This window comes from Syngnathus typhle, linkage group LG7, assembly GCF_033458585.1.
Source record: "Syngnathus typhle isolate RoL2023-S1 ecotype Sweden linkage group LG7, RoL_Styp_1.0, whole genome shotgun sequence".
Taxonomy (NCBI): domain Eukaryota; kingdom Metazoa; phylum Chordata; class Actinopteri; order Syngnathiformes; family Syngnathidae; genus Syngnathus; species Syngnathus typhle.
Window position 1 is genome coordinate 17,982,071 of NC_083744.1, and position 15,957 is coordinate 17,998,027.

The 15,957-nt window shown below is 46.5% G+C and overlaps 2 protein-coding genes across 3 annotated transcripts; both read left to right on the forward strand.

Moving 5' to 3' along the window:
* Positions 1 to 3,865: 3,865 nt before the first annotated feature.
* On the forward strand, positions 3,866 to 9,046 carry skor1b (SKI family transcriptional corepressor 1b). The gene is made up of 7 exons (XM_061283534.1): positions 3,866 to 5,850; positions 5,979 to 6,072; positions 6,156 to 6,260; positions 6,359 to 6,415; positions 6,794 to 6,868; positions 7,841 to 7,915; positions 8,525 to 9,046. Exons 1-7 carry the CDS (start codon positions 4,135 to 4,137, stop codon positions 8,620 to 8,622), a joined length of 2,220 nt encoding a protein of 739 aa, XP_061139518.1. The 5' UTR covers positions 3,866 to 4,134; the 3' UTR covers positions 8,623 to 9,046.
* Positions 9,047 to 9,778: 732 nt separating this feature from the next.
* On the forward strand, positions 9,779 to 15,731 carry pias1b (protein inhibitor of activated STAT, 1b). 2 transcript variants are annotated; one of them, XM_061283739.1, is made up of 14 exons: positions 9,779 to 9,900; positions 10,962 to 11,382; positions 11,464 to 11,548; positions 11,637 to 11,684; positions 11,805 to 11,895; positions 11,994 to 12,128; positions 12,225 to 12,330; positions 12,768 to 12,841; positions 12,913 to 13,073; positions 13,232 to 13,365; positions 13,442 to 13,619; positions 13,694 to 13,833; positions 13,922 to 13,959; positions 14,025 to 15,731. In XM_061283739.1, the coding sequence occupies exons 1-14, from the start codon at positions 9,856 to 9,858 to the stop codon at positions 14,346 to 14,348; spliced, it is 1,980 nt and encodes a 659-aa protein (XP_061139723.1). In that variant the 5' UTR covers positions 9,779 to 9,855; the 3' UTR covers positions 14,349 to 15,731. The 2 variants fall into 2 exon arrangements, with proteins under 2 accessions (XP_061139723.1, XP_061139724.1); XM_061283740.1 differs by having other exon boundaries at positions 9,859 to 9,900; positions 10,589 to 11,382.
* The last annotated feature ends 226 nt before the right edge of the window (positions 15,732 to 15,957 follow it).

Below are 15,957 nucleotides of genomic sequence, written 5' to 3' on the forward strand. Positions count from 1 at the left end.
TGTTCGATTTTATTTGAACAAAACCATCGCGGACTTCATTCACCGCCATTGACGACTATAGACGTCGAGCATCTATTTGAAGCGGGCTGGCACCCAATGAGTTAATGTCTCCTCTCCCGCTATAATTAACCTAACCTTCTCTGGTGGTAACTCATCACACCTGCCTTCCCAAGCCCTGAATATATCATCATCACGTCCTTTCTGGGTCACAATGGTCTCAAATGTAAGCAACTGAGACCATTTTGAAATACACTTGACTTTTTTTTTTTTTTTTTGCCCAACTTTCCCCGTAAAAAGAACACAACGTGGATCTCGACTCAGGCACGCAACGGGATTTGCGCCTCCTGCTCGGGAAGCTGTCAGCAGAGCGACAGCGAGTTCCTTTGGAGCTCTGGAGAGTTCCTCTCCGGGGAATTGCAGAGTGTTCAAAGCAGAGCCTCTCCCTTCACCTTCAAATCCAATAGGGGGACACCAAGAACTCATTGAGCACCTCTAGACCCCCCTCTGAGCGGTCCGGTGCCCAGACATGGCGCACACTTCATGCCCCTTCCCCCCTTCATGTATGCTCATCATCTACCCACAGCCATTCTATCTGTATGGAAATTTGGGCTCCACAGCTGGAATCCCACAAAGCACTGGCGTCTACTAATAGTTATTATCTCTTTGGGCTGCTCCCTCTCCAAAAGCCCACATCTTTATGGTAATGCCTTACAATACAGCCCCCGGCCGGCTATCTGCCGCACAGACTTTTGTTACCATTCCGATAATTCGTGTTCTCACTTGACTCCTCATTACGTCGCCCGTACGGCTTCGGCTTGGATAGAGACAAATTGGTGTCTTTGTTTATGCTGCACAAAGCTTCAAGATCGGAGCTACTTCTGCAACCTTTTTTTGCGGCCACCCTTTGTTGTGTGTTCGTTTGGTTGTTCTTTCCTGTTCTCAATGATTTTAAGATTTGGTTCTTTTGTACGCTTTGTTGTTTGGTCTGGTTTAGGCTCGTAGGAAAGGCACCTTGGTCCTGGCCATGAATATTTCATCTTTTTACTGCCATCACTGGTAAGCACATTTTATACATTCTAATATAATTCAATTTCTCCTTTACAAAGAAAATTCCGTACTACTCGGTTCAGGGTGAGCCCTGAATGTTTCCGTTATTGTGCATTATTTTTCCATCTACCAATCCTTACTTTTGGTGTCATAAGGACAGGTGGGTTAATGGTTGTCTCCCCTCATTTTTTTCCCCCCATTTTTGAGAATGTATAAGCCCAGCAGGTTATTTATGCCTCCATACGACACAATGAAGTTGGGGTCAGCCGTACAAAAGCGAGACCCTGGATGGCGGCCGCCTGTGTCCTTGCACGTCTCCGCCAAAGCCCACGCGAGGCGTCTGCCTCGCACAAAACGGTAATTGCTAGGTGATTGGCACAGCTTGTCCCGTACAGCCGCCTGTGTCCCACACTTGAAGGTTCCCCTCATTGTCACGGCGCTTTTTAGCACCGTTGTTCCGCTCTCTCCCTCAGGACCTCACCGCTCACCACTGGCAGATGAGTCCCACTCTGTGACAAAAGGGTCCCTGCGCTCAACCTCATTTGATGCAGTGATGACCCCACCCCCCCCCCCCCCCCCCCAACTCACCCACTCTCATTCTCTTGTTCACACACACTTTGAGAGAAGAAGCAACAGAGGGTGTTGCGGGGACGGGGGGGTCAGGACCCATGGGTGGGCTTTTAGGAGGCAAACAAACATGAGAGCAGCAGACGAGTGATGTCTTGTTTACACATTAGCAGACATTTAGCAGGTCTCTGGCGGCCTCGCCGCCGCCGCTGTTGTTTTTTTTGGTTGCCCCTCACACAAATCAAGGAGCGGAGCCCCTTCGTCACTCCTGAGCCACCCCCACATTTAGAGGAAGCTTTTAGTACCGTATTTTCCGGCCTATAAGGCGCACCGGACTATAAGGCGCATCTTCAATGAATGGCCCATTTTAAAACTTTATCCTTATATAAGGCGCACCGGACTATAAGGCGCACCGTTAATGCGTCATGTCAGATTTTTAATCCAAATCAAATCATTCTCCATTTTATCTTTTTTATTCCAACTTCAGACAGAACAAATGACTTTATAATCATAAAATAATGATCCATAGTCTTTTTGAGTCATGATTCATAGTCTTCAGCGGGCCACTTATGATTGATTTCATGACACAATGCTTTGGGCCAGTTTAAATTTAGGAATTTAGTCCATATATAAGGCGCACCGGACTATAAGGCGCACTGTTGGTTTTTGAGAACATTTTAGGTTTTTAGGTGCGCCTCATAGGGCGGAAAATACGGTACTTTTGTCTTCCTTGCTAGTATATCATCAACCCCTGCAAAATGATTATTATTATTTTTGGACTTGTTGTGAATTTTATTTCCATCTGCACCCCTGGATGATTTCCAGGGATTGTGGCGGCAGCATGTGACAAAAGGTCACCCGTCACTCCAATAATAGTGACTTGACGTTGACAATGATTAGCCATGGGCCCTGTAATTGTCATCTCAGCTCGCCTTCCACTGTTCATTTTTGTGCTAGCCACTCAGGCAAACACACGCTTACAAAGCGCATCTTTCCAACACTAGCTAATGAGGTGATGACCAACCGCTTGTTATAATTGCTTCGGTCTCCAGCTTATTAATCATATGTAGAGTTATTTAAGGATGCATAAATTAATCTTGGATTAAAAAAGCCCATCAAAGCCTCAAAACAATTAAAGAGTAAGGTAAAATTTCCCCTGGGCTGCCACTTTTATTTTAATAGACTGTTCAGGTGATTATCATACTTTGATGCAACGCTGTGATTAATGCAGACACACTTTGAAATGAGCTGCTCTCTCTTGCACAAAAAGGGGGCAGAACAAAGCAGATGATGACCTTGCTGACTTTGCTCGTCTTTCTCACTGCCCAACGCGGAAGGTAGGACGACACCTGCGACTGTGGAAGTCTTTTTCGAAGATGACAGCTATGATTTTGATTTGGCTGAAAATGGGCGGATGTTGCGGGAAAAACCAAAAGGACGTTTGAGTTCATTTTCCCAGTGTCGATCGGACTTAATCTGTTGGAATTAGATTGAATGAAGAGGTGCGCTGAATGCTTATTGACTGATTGTAAACAAAAGAAAAGAAGTATGGGAGACTGGCATCTTTCTTTTTAGTAGCTCTCAAATAACTATTGAACATTTCACGAGAAAAGTGACATTTGAAAAATCCCTATTTATCACATTCATACATTATTTAATGAATTATTATGAATTCATCACATTATTATTGGACATATTTTGTCTTGTTACGACTCTTTTGGTGTTGCTCATAGACTTTTTATTGCACATCCCTGACCCACTGCAGGACACGTAGTGACGAGTCTCGTTACCTTCATCAATATTGCACACATGTAAACGATTTACCCGGAGCTTCATTGACTTGAAACGGTTAAACGGACGATGCGTTTGGCGTTGCCTCGCTCTTTTTCCATGCTTGTGATCTGAAGAGCAGCTGCTTGTCACTGCGGGCGGGCGTGGGAACGCCACACATGACGAGGGCCCTGACAATGTTGTTTGGGAAACGAAAAAAAAAATATCTTGATGAAATGATTTCCAAATAAATAGGTTCTATTAATTATATCCAAATGATATAGTGGGGTTGCCGTATTTGTTGCATGCTCACTTCGATCCTTTCGTCCGTCTGCCACTCGAGAAGTTTGTGCGCGTGCGTGCGTCGCGCAGTTTGACACGCTCGTGGTGTAACCCAAAGCAGACGCGCGCACGCATCCACCGAGGGAGGGAGGGAGGGAGGGAGGGAGAGGGAGGAAGGCGGCGCACCGAGTCCCATCACTAAAACAAACACCCCAGCAGCATCCGACACACTTGTCCTTTTCTCTACACCACGCGTGCGACCGCGTCCGTGTGGTGCACGACGAGAAGGGCGCTGCACCACTACTCCATATACAGGTGAGTTTTGACACGACTTTCCTTCGCGCTTACATTAAAAAAAAGAAAAAAAAAGTTTTTGTATTTCTCCGGAAGAGCGTGCATGTGCGAACGATTTGAAAGCAATGTGCTCCAACATGTCCCATCACCCTGCAGCTTCCATTCTCCCGCAACATGGAAGCCATTCCAGCGGGCCGCGACTCCAGCTCGTCGCCGGGCTCCAAGCAAGAACTTTCCTACCCGTCTTCTAACAACCTCAAGCCCAACCAGGTGGGCGAGACGGTGCTTTACGGAATACCCATCGTGTCCTTGGTCATCGACTGCCAGGAGAGGCTGTGCCTGGCGCAGATCTCCAACACCTTGTTGAAGAACTACAGCTACAATGAGATCCACAACCGACGCGTGGCGCTGGGCATCACCTGCGTGCAGTGCACCCCCGTCCAGCTGGAGATCCTCCGCAGAGCCGGCGCCATGCCCATCTCATCGCGGAGGTGCGGCATGATCACCAAACGCGAGGCCGAAAGACTGTGCAAGTCGTTTCTGGGCGCTCACTCGCCTCCCAAACTGCCCGAGAATTTCGCCTTCGACGTGTGCCACGAGTGCGCGTGGGGCAGCCGCGGCAGCTTCATCCCGGCCAGGTATAACAGCTCCAGGGCCAAGTGCATCAAGTGTTCCTACTGCAACATGTATTTCTCGCCGAATAAATTCATATTTCATTCGCACCGCACGCCGGAGTCCAAATACACGCAGCCGGACGCGGCCAATTTCAACTCGTGGAGGCGACACCTGAAACTGACCGATAAAAGCAGCCAGACCGATGTCTTGCACGCGTGGGAGGACGTGAAGGCCATGTTCAACGGGGGCAGCCGCAAGAGGACGCTGCCAGGCTGCGGCTCCGATTCCGGCTCGTCCCTCAAGGCCCACGGTCCGAACCAGCAGCGACGCTCCCCCGAGATCCCCGCCAAGATGCTCACTTGCGAGGACAACCGGCTGAACGTGGGCCCGCGCAGCTACCCGGTCATCCCGGTGCCCAGTAAAGGCTTCGGGATGCTGCAGAAGCTCCCGCCGCCGCTCTTCCCGCACCCGTACGGCTTCCCGGCGTTCGGCCTCTGCCCGAAAAAGGACGACAGCATCGTGGGCGAGCAAAGCAAGGCGGGCCTCCCCGCCGGGGTGCTGTGGCCTGGTACCAAGGACAGCGCCTACCCCTCCTTCCCCGTCTTCTGGCCCGCAGCGGGCGCCCTCCCCATGCCTCCGTACTCCCAAAGCCCGCACAAACCTCCAGCCGAGATGCTACCTCTCCACAGACACGTCGAGGTGGACATTTCCGAGTCCACCGACACCTCCAAAGACAGCTTGGCCGACAACGATCGCTGCTCCAGCACGCAGTCCACGCGGAACGACGACGACAAGTCCGGAGACGAGGCAAGGCCGCTGGAGGGGACCACCCTGGCCCCGCGCAAGGCCAGCTACGTGTCCGCCTTCCGGCCTGTGGTTAAAGACGCCGACTGCATCGCCAAGTTGTACGGGAGCAGAGGAGCCTACACCCGAAGCGGCTACTTATCGCCGGACTTTTTGAGCGAGAGCTCCAGCTACCGCTCCGTGTCTCCGTGCGTGGACAGCGAGGGTGAGGCGGACGTGGACGTGGAGAGCAGTAAAACGCCCGAGGACGAGGACCCCTGCAGGCCCCTGTCCTTGATGTGTCCCCGAAGCCCTCCGGGGCTCACCCACAGCGTGTCCCCCCCGAGCGATTCCGACTGCAAGGGGGCAGCGCAGGAAATGGATCAGCTCGAGTCCCAGAAAGTGGGGCCACGCGTGGCCCCGCAGTCCTGTGACAGAGATGTCCAGAGCGAACACTTAGCAGACGCGCACATTGCTGCGCCGTTTAGCCAAGTGAGTGACACGATAACGAATTCACAGGTTTTTTTTTTTATTAATGAAATAAATCATCCATACGTTTTTAACACTTTCAATTATCGGCGCGTGTTTTTTTAATTTTTTTTATTATTATTATTTTGCAGGTTTACGCACAAGAGAGGAGCGAGTTGCAACCAAGGAGGAGTCCCTATCATTTCCGACCTGCAAGCTATCAACCTGCAGGGCTTATAACACATGGTTAGATATCATCCTAACCCATTCTTGGACGGAATAAATCTCTCCGATAAATATACATTTGAAATGCGTTTTTTTCCTCCAAGATGAGAATACAAGTAAAGAAGAGCCATCGTCCACGGTGGAGGAGGTGGAAAACAAATCTTTATTGGAACAAAGCAGCGACGAAAACCAGCGAGAGCAAGGTGAAGGTACATCAGCACACAGAAGGATTTCTCAATATATTTTTTCATATGCAAATACAATTTTCGATGGAATAAAATATATTTTTGTGTGTGCGTTTATCCAGACGAAAACTCAGCAAGAGCTTTGCACGCGCAAAGAGGCATACGGACTCTTGCAAAAGGTAGGATTAGTAGTAGTAGTCATTTTTAAATAATTAATACATTATTGTTGTTATTACGACGTTGACTTTTTATGATTGTGGTTATTTTTAAAAAACTGTTAACCTATTTCTGATGTTTCAATCCATATTAATTTGCTCCACTTTTATTTTAGGTTGAATTTGTCTCTCAAATATTTTTCAAGACTGTAATAAAAATTCCCTCTCTAGAACAGCCTGCAATTTAGAGTTATTGAATGTTTTGTATTTCTATGTATTTCTGGATCACATAAATAAAGCCTGTATATTATTCTGTATTTGTATGTGTATATTTTGAAATTGACGGCATCTCAGTTTGAAGTTCTTCCTTTAACTCAGCAAATTTTGTGTGTGTGTTTTTAGAGGAACTGCAGAAGCAATTATTAGAGCAGGTTGAGCTGAGGAAAAAGCTGGAACGGGAATTTCAACATTTAAAAGGTGAGCACAAAAAATGGCCCGTGGTAGAAATAATTGGTCAGGTTTTTGTTTTCGCTTGTTTTTGCTGACCGCTCCGACAAAACCTTTAGAATTGCAATGCCGACCTCAGCAGTGACGTAATCGCCCAATACTGACCTCATGTATAATATATATATATATTACTCGGTGTTTCAAAAGCGCACACAATGAAAGATTTGACCAAGTCTCGACCCCTTGAAACCTGAAGTAACCGTGGAGCGGCGGCATCGTGTTGTTTGGATGCACGGATGTTTTTACCGGTGCACGTCGTCGCTTTTTAAACGGCTCACCTTTGTGCAGCAGCGAAAATGGACACATTAGCATTCATGCCTGAGTACAAAATTCTCACGTGCACTATTCACCTGCAGTTCCTGTTTGACCTTCACAATACTTTACTTTCATCACAGCAGAACGGGTTGCCTCTCCTATTAAGCATTTATTGCAAGTACTATTTAAAAGCACGCCCTTTTTACACGGATCGAAATTGACCTTGACTAATTCCACTTTTTAGTAATAATAATAAAATAAAGAACTGTACCGTCTTGTTGAATTCTCATCTATTTGCATCGTCATCGCTGGGTGATTTTTCTTGATTAACTTCAATTGAAATAGCTGTGGCGTTACATTGAGTGTTAAGAAAACATTGTTACAACGCACTCCAATTATTTCACCGCCAGCTCATGCTGTGCTTTTAAGATTGAACGTGTTTCCTCAAATAGACTCACTTAAAACAAACCGACAAATTGCTATTGTTTGCACACAGACGGTAAATATTTAACGACTCAGCCTGAATTCTGTTGCTAACAAATACAGCAGCAAATGCTGACGTAAACCGTCGCTTAGATAGCTGTGTAAAATGCGTCCAGTGTTTAGCTTGTGTTGCGTGTTGTTTCATTTTGCAAACAGCGTCCCCTTTTGGCCGTAATGTGCATCTTTTTCTCTTGAACTCTTCAGATAACTTCCAGGATCAAATGAAAAGAGAACTGTCCTACAGAGAGGAGATGGTCCAACAACTGCACATCGTCAGAGGTGAGAAAAATAAAATAATCCTGTACCAGGGCTCCTCCATTCACGACGATCCCATCTTACGAAGTTACGAACGGCGAGCAATGAACTGGTTCGGAACAACGTAGGCACAGAAAGCCAAGCTCCATGACCACCTTACTGTTCTCTCTTTTCCTTGAGGTTTTTATTCCTCTTTTTCTATGTGGCTTTGAAGTGTTTATTATATGATGAAGTATCTGCATCGTTATCACTTTGAATACTGTTTGGTTGGTATTTAACGTTACGCTCTGACATACGTACACATATGGAGGCGTCGCTTTTCACAGCAAGAAGGGAATTCCGTCGTAAACCGAGGACCGCAAGTGATTTTATTTATTTAAAGGCTCAATTGACCAAAAATAATTTTGACACAAAACATCCAATTGTTTGTACCAAGCAACCCCCCAATTTTTTAATTTTCTTTTTTGCTGCAAAATAACGCAAAGTCGGGTCAAATTGACCCATCTTCCGTGGTCGGTTTATTATTTAATCCAGCACCGTATCATTTTGTTTATAGCCAAACTACCTATTTGATTAAAAGGAAAAAAAATCAGGCATGGGGCCCGTTTGATTGTTGGCTGTCGTTCCTCTCAGAAGCTCACGACGCCTTGCACCATTTCTCGTGCAAGATGTTAACTCCTCGCCACTGCACGGGCTCGTGCACCTTCAAGTCTCCTCTGCTCCCACCGTGACGCACGTATGCAAACTCTGCGTGGAACTTCCACTCCGCGCTTCGAGGAATAGACTCGTCTGTTGTTGTGATTGATCATTATTTGAAAAGAATGTGTACTGTCCAGCATTTATGTGACGCTCTCGTTTGATTCTAACGGAGACCATTGATATTTATTATTTGTGGCAACGTGCAATGACAATGTAGCTATGTATCTAAGTTGTAATAATGATCTGATTGCTAACTTCTTTGGTGGATTTAAGGAAAAACTTTCATTTGCCGTGTTCTTAATTCTTTTGGCGTAGGCCGGTGGCTGAATTCATTTTGAACATCATGCACTTTAAATGAGTGAAACCATGGCAACACTAATACAATTATTTGTTGCGCACGACGCGAATTTTGAAGTCTAGGCCCACATCACTTTCTCTTGTAAAGCACATATTCTATTAAACTGTTCATGTGGTGTTTATTTACATCCCTCGTGAATAAACCATTTTATTAAAAAACTTGTGGATTATTAAAATACGCGTCCTCCACGTACACATCATGGAACATGTCTGAAGAATTTAGTCAATCCGATTCTCTCTCTCTCTCTCTCTCTCTCTCTCTCTCTCTCTCTCTCTCTCTCTCTCTCTCTCTCTCTCTCTCTCTCTCCCTCTCCCTCTCCCTCTCTCTCTCTCTCTCTCTCTCCCTCTCTCTCTCGCTCTCTCTCTCTCCCAAGACGTACTTTTGACGTCAATGTTTTTTTTTTTACGTACTGACATGCGACATTTTCAAACTAGTTTTCGCAGCTCCGTATCAATACGTCCTCATACGGCACTATGGCACACTAAGTTACAATTTCCCCCTTTTTAACTTTATCCAAACGATAGTCTACAATTGATTCCCATATAACTGCCTTCCGATTTATTTATTTCATTATCAGTCGTAAATCGATCAACCCACTATTAAATATTCTTTACACACACACAAAAAACGGAACAATTAAGTTGCACCATGGACATTGATCTGGTTGCATTTTAAAGTGCTCTACAAATAAAGTTGATTTTCGTTTGAGTAACGCAACGGAATCGCTGTTTATTGTCCTAATCTACAAAATGCCAATGAAGTATGCTTTTTTTTTTTGTCCAGCTCAAACCACCATGCTGTGCTTGCTGAGTGTACAGCGTCACTAAGCTCGTTTGAATGGAGCAACTCCGCCCCCTGTCGTCTGTTATGCAAAAGTGACCGCATCCCCCGAGGACTGCTATTGCGCATGCGCATACAATGTCACAAGATGGCGGAGAGTACGGAACTGAAGGTAAAGCGAGTCCCTCCACTAGGTAGACAAATAGGCGCTTCGTATCGTCACGTTTGAATTCCAAATAACGGAAAGACAATCTCTCGACAATCACGTAGTCAACACCGCTTTTATAACCCCCTGTGCTTCCACAAAAACGGGATCGACAACACACAAACTGTTAGCTGATTGGCTAACCTGCTAGCCTTAGCTTTGTTATTGTTGCAGACGATCCGTTAGTCAGCCTGTGCTGTGCTGCGCTGTTCTCGTCCAGATTACACGCAGATCCCGCCTCGGTTAGTCAAACAAGACTGCAATCATGCCAACGCCTTGAAAACAGACCCACGACAGCCAGATCCCATTGACATTGCCCAATGATAAGCAGCCAGAACGCTGTATCTTATAGAAACGGGCTCTGTCTATTCCCTGGAAAGCAGTTGCACTTGGTCGGGTTGTTCCTTTTTGAATTTGTGAGAATTCGTGACGAGAAAGAGTGACCATGCAAAAGATGTTGCTCAGCAGAAATATTTGTGGACGTTCAATTTAAGACGAAGTTGAAAAGCTTCCTATTTTTTCATTTCCCCGCCAGCAGTCGGCTAGTTAGCATAGCTAGCATCGTCTCGTTTGTAGCTGCATAGTCTTACTTTTTCCACACTCATTCCTTCCTGTGTTTGAGCATCACCATTTGCCTCATTTGGAATTTTGACAGCTCGCTTCCACGCACTGTTTTCAGAAGATGTGTTGTGACGACATATGACAACATAAGGAATCCTTTGTGATGGTTAAAATCCAAACAATCATTCCTTTCCCATTTTTCTTGACTTTACCGACGACATTTGTTTCACAAGTTAGCTCTTATGAGTACACACAGATCTGTGTGACGTTTCTTGAAGTTAAGCACTTTCGACCTGGGCAGACTTTGAAGCTAACTAGTATATAATGACTTTACTTTAAAGTTGTCCAATGTTAAGGACAGGTTGTTTGAACAAACCCCTAGCATAGCCTGTGTTCTCGTTTGTAGTGCGTTCTTCCCGGCAAGCGTAGCAGAATAGGTTCCTTAACTTGACTTCTTTTCCTCCCAGCAAATGGTAATGAGCCTTCGAGTTTCAGAGCTGCAAGTATTGTTGGGCTTCGCCGGACGGAATAAGCACGGGCGCAAACACGAACTTTTGACCAAAGCTCTGCACTTAGTAAAGGCTGGTTGCAGCCCTGCCATGCAGATGAAGATTAAGGAGCTCTACAGACGGAGATTCCCGACCAAAATGGTTTCGCCGGTGGACCTGGCGCTGCCCGGCGTCCATTCCGCCTCCGGTCTTCCCGCGGGCCTCTTCGACAGCCACGGTTCCCCCTCGCCGCTGTTGCCTGTTTCACTGCTGGGGCCCAAGCACGAGCTGGGTCTGCCTCACCTGCCCTCTGCCCTGCACCCCGTTCACCCCGACGTCAAACTGCAGAGACTGCCGTTCTACGACGTGCTGGACGAGCTCATCAAGCCCACCAGTCTGAGTGAGTTGACGACTTGTGCTCGGAGGTATGTGTAGCTTTCAACCGCTTGGGAGTGACTGGAGTCTGCTTGGTTTCCTGCAGCCTCCGACAACAGTCAGCGCTTCCAGGAAGCTTGTTACGCCTTCGCTTTAACGCCGCTACAAGTTCAACAGATCAGCAGCTCCATGTAAGCAACACAGCTTACTCTTGTTGATTCTGTCAGTGAGCAATCGGGATGGAACTAAAGGAAACTCTTAACCTTGATGTTTTTTTAGGGACATATCGGGGACCAAATGTGACTTTGCTGTTCAAGTCCAATTAAGGTAAAAAAAAAAAACAGCAGTTAGGTATCTTTGATAAAGATTCATTGAATGCAGTCATGAGATGACTATGTTTTACACAATCAACAGCCTGGCTTCTTTTTTTCCCCCCCTCCCCTCAAGGTTCTGTCTATCAGAGACGAGTTGTCCCCAGGAAGATCATTTCCCTCCAAATCTATCTGTGAAGGTGAACGGCAAGCCCTGCAACCTCCCCGTGAGTTCACATTCTCTATCCGCAGGCTGTGTTGTCGTTTCTCCACGGGTTGGCCACCACGAAGAAGAAGAAACGTGATGTGCTTTTCTTGCTCGCAGGGCTATCTTCCTCCCACCAAAAACGGAGTCGAACCAAAAAGACCCAGTCGCCCCATAAACATAACGTCCCTCGTGCGGCTCTCCACTACGGTCCCCAACACAATTGTAGTTTCATGGACTTCAGAAATTGGGAGGGTAAGAATCATCGGAGAGACTAAGTCAAACCGATGTTTTGATGAGGAGTCGCCTCAGCATGACCCCTTTTTTTTCTTTTTCCACATCTCTTGTCAGAGTTTTTCCATGGCTGTTTATTTGGTAATGCAGCAGTCGTCCGCCGTGCTGTTGCAAAGACTACGAGCCAGGGGAATCAGAAACCCCGACCACTCGAGAGCTCTGAGTAAGTTTATTTACAAAGGAACGAAGTCACATCTGACAGTCTGGATCTCTATTTCTTCTAAATGGATTCCTGAAATACATTTGACAGCCTATGAACTATTTTACGACATCAATAAAGTAACAGTTTCCCCAAAGAAAACATTTAGCACCGGCTTTCAATAATATGACATTTAACCTGTACATGTTAACAAAATATAAGAAACATTTTAAGAGGGAAAGTCCACAACTGAATCAAGGTAAGTGTGTGCACCCTCTTAGAAGTGGGATGCCACATCACACCTATAGGAGGGTGTGCGCACTTGTGCAACCCACCTTCTTTGAATGATGCTTCAGATGCTCTGAATTCAGCAGCCTCCTCCCTCTCTGTCTCGGTCGCCTTTTGTGACAAGTGTCGAGCATAGCATTGCTCATTCCGCTGCTTTTCTCATTTCTTTGCAGTCAAAGAGAAATTGACGGCAGACCCGGAGAGCGAGATTGCCACCACCAGTCTCCGAGTGTCTCTTCTCTGTCCCGTACGTTCGTACCGCTGACAATACACACGATCCGTGAGACTTGTCGTCCTGATTTCTTCTTTGTTTTGCAGCTCGGAAAGATGAGGCTGACCATCGCGTGCCGAGCGTTGACGTGTTCCCACCTCCAGTGCTTTGATGCTACGCTTTATATCCAGATGAATGAGAAGAAGCCCACGTGGGTGTGTCCAGTGTGTGATAAGAAAGCGCCATACGAGCATCTCATTATTGATGGGTGAGCACCTTCTAAACACAGTCTTTGATTGTTTATCTAGCGCAAAAGCTTTTTGGGGGAAAAGCAAATCCCCCAAGGGTTTATTGGAGGGGCGGGGCTTGTTTGAGCAGGCGTCACGATGAAAAGGCTTTTGTTTAGCCATGCTGCCGTTTTTGCAGGTTGTTCATGGAAATCCTGAACAGCTGTTCTGACTGCGACGAGATTCAGTTCAAAGAGGATGGGAGTTGGGCGCCCATGAGGTCCAAAAAAGAGGTGCAGGAGGTGTCTGCCTCCTTCTTCGGAGTCGACAACGGTGCGTACAGACCACTCGAGTCCAGCTTGACTCAACCGAAGGAACCCGGTTAGGAATGACTTTGCCGCGTGTGCAGATGTGCCTCAAACAGAAAGCCATGAGCAGAAACGGGCGCCGGCCAACGACAACAGTAAGAAGGTGGACGTGATCGACCTGACACTGGACAGCTCGTCGGAAGACGAGCTGGATGACGAGCCGCCTCCGAAAAGGCCCTGTCCGTCGCTGTCGCCCATCTCTCCACCTCCGACAAAAGGGTCGGTGGACAAGCCCCGCTAAGAGCATTCCTCAAACGTCACCGATGTAACACGAGGTTGTTTGCTCCCCGCAGAGTGCTGAACCTTCACAACCAGACGTCACCGGTGACAAGAGCTCCCAGCATGCCCCCATTAGAGACCAGCTACATTCCTCCACCTCCGCCACTCATTCAGGACTACCGCCACTTCTATCACTCAGCCAGTGACCTGCCGGGTAAGCCCGAGGAGCACCCTGCTGGATTTTTTGGGGTTATCAAGTACACAGCGTGACGCTCTTGAATGCATTCCTTCTTTATTTTCAGATCTGAATTTCTTCTCCTTCCTCCAAGGCGACAATCAGGTAGATGAGCGGCTTGTGGAGCTCGTCTCACTCGCCCCACCTAACCCCTCTGCTCTTCCCCTCAGCATTACAACATGGTGATGGCGGCGGCGGCGGCCGCCTCAGCTTCGGAGGACCCGGACCTGCTCCTCAACCGCTACCTGCCCTACGGCTCGTCGCCCATGCTGCGGGAGCCGCCGGGCACCCCGGGCGGCAGCGCGCTGGCGGCCACCAACGGAGGCAGCAACAGCGGCAGCACCAGCAGTTTGGTATCTTCCGGCAGCCTGCGGGACAAAGAGCGAGAACGCGACAGGGACAACCACACCATCTCGGGACTGTCGAGGAGCTCGGTGGAAGCGGCGGCGGCGGCCATTTACGGCTCCATATCCGACGTGATCTCTCTGGACTAGCTCGCTCCTCCCTCACAAAAACTGACGCACAAGGGAGACACTGAGACAAGGAGGTCTTTGTAAATACGGAGGAGAGAGCTGAACGAATACAGTACTATGTACAGAGAGGAAAATCTATTTTCGATTTACTTATCGTGTATATAAACTTAGGACGCGTCCTGCCTGTCCTGTGGGTGGCTTCAGTTCAATATTTTCGGTGAAGACTGAAGACTTTTTCCACACCTCTTCATGTGGTCCTTTTATTATATTGTACCTTTTGTACTTGCTTTTTACAGTTTTGTTTTGGATATTCCATGTCAATGGCATTAGTTGATTATATTATGTGCACAGAACCCTCATGAGGTGAGACCTTATAGAACCCGATATTTCCCGTCAAAAACAAAATGGGCATTGTCACGGCTGTTCAAACAAGGAAAAAGGGTCACTTTTTTCGACAACAGAGTTTTGCCATCACTGTAGACATTCATGCTGCGGTCGCTCACGTTATTTTAAGGACTTATTTATGATGTAAGTTATGTTGGATGTATACTGTTGTTTCTTTTTGAAGCAGTCCCCCTCGCCTCAAAGTGTTGCCACTAGAAATACAAAGCAGGTCCTTCTCTCTTCGCTTTTCTCTTGCTTGCTTGCTTGCTCGCTATTTTGAGTCGGAGCAAGCAGATTCTTATCCAGCATAAATTGAAGCTAAGTATTGTAGGGAGATTCTTCCTCAGCGTGTGAATGAATGAACGGCGTCACCGTGCTAATCAGATAGAAAAGAGAATTGACATTTTCTCTCTTCGTTCATTTCGCGTTAGAACTATGTCAGCAAAGTGAAAAACGATTTACCCGCACCCCTTTTCAGAATTTTGGAGAGCACTTGCTTTCTCCTTTCAGACTCAGCACAGAAGTGAAGCATTGACTAGTAGCGAGAGCGGTTTGTGGCTGAAAATGGGAAAAGCTCACCTGTTTAATGGCTGCTCCTCTGCTTTGAGAGGCCGGCCCTAAGTTATTTGGGGTTTGTGTGGGTTGTTGTTTTTGGCCAATTGACAAACTATTTGGGACATCTGCATCCTCACAACCCATCTTACTCCAACTATTGAAGTCAACGTGAACTGCCTTCTTTTTCTCATCTTATTCTTACAATTACTATTATTTATTACCAGATCTATTTCCAGCATTTGTTTGATTTATGGCTATGCGTTGCTGTCATTCTATGTGATATTTCTTTTGTAATGAAATAAGTAAGGCTATTTAAAAAGGACATTGTTGCTTGACATGCATTGTAACATTTTCCGTTTCCCTATCAGATGATGTCAATAACTCAATAGAGGCTTTGAGCATTTTGAACTGCTAAGAGGTCTACTGTGCTGTTTGATATTTATAAGAATTAAACAGAAAAATGTGTCACTGTGGTTCATCGTTGATTATAAAGAAGTTTGAGTTCAAGCTGCGACTAGTAGGTCATTGGTCATTCTGCTGCTTTGACAAAAAGATTTCCCGAACATTAAACCTACCATAACCAAATACAACAAACAAGTAAATTGATACTCTTTCTCATTTCTTTTAACGACAAAATGTCTAAAGTAATGTTGTTGTTTTTTTCATAATTATATTTACCAAATCCAAATGA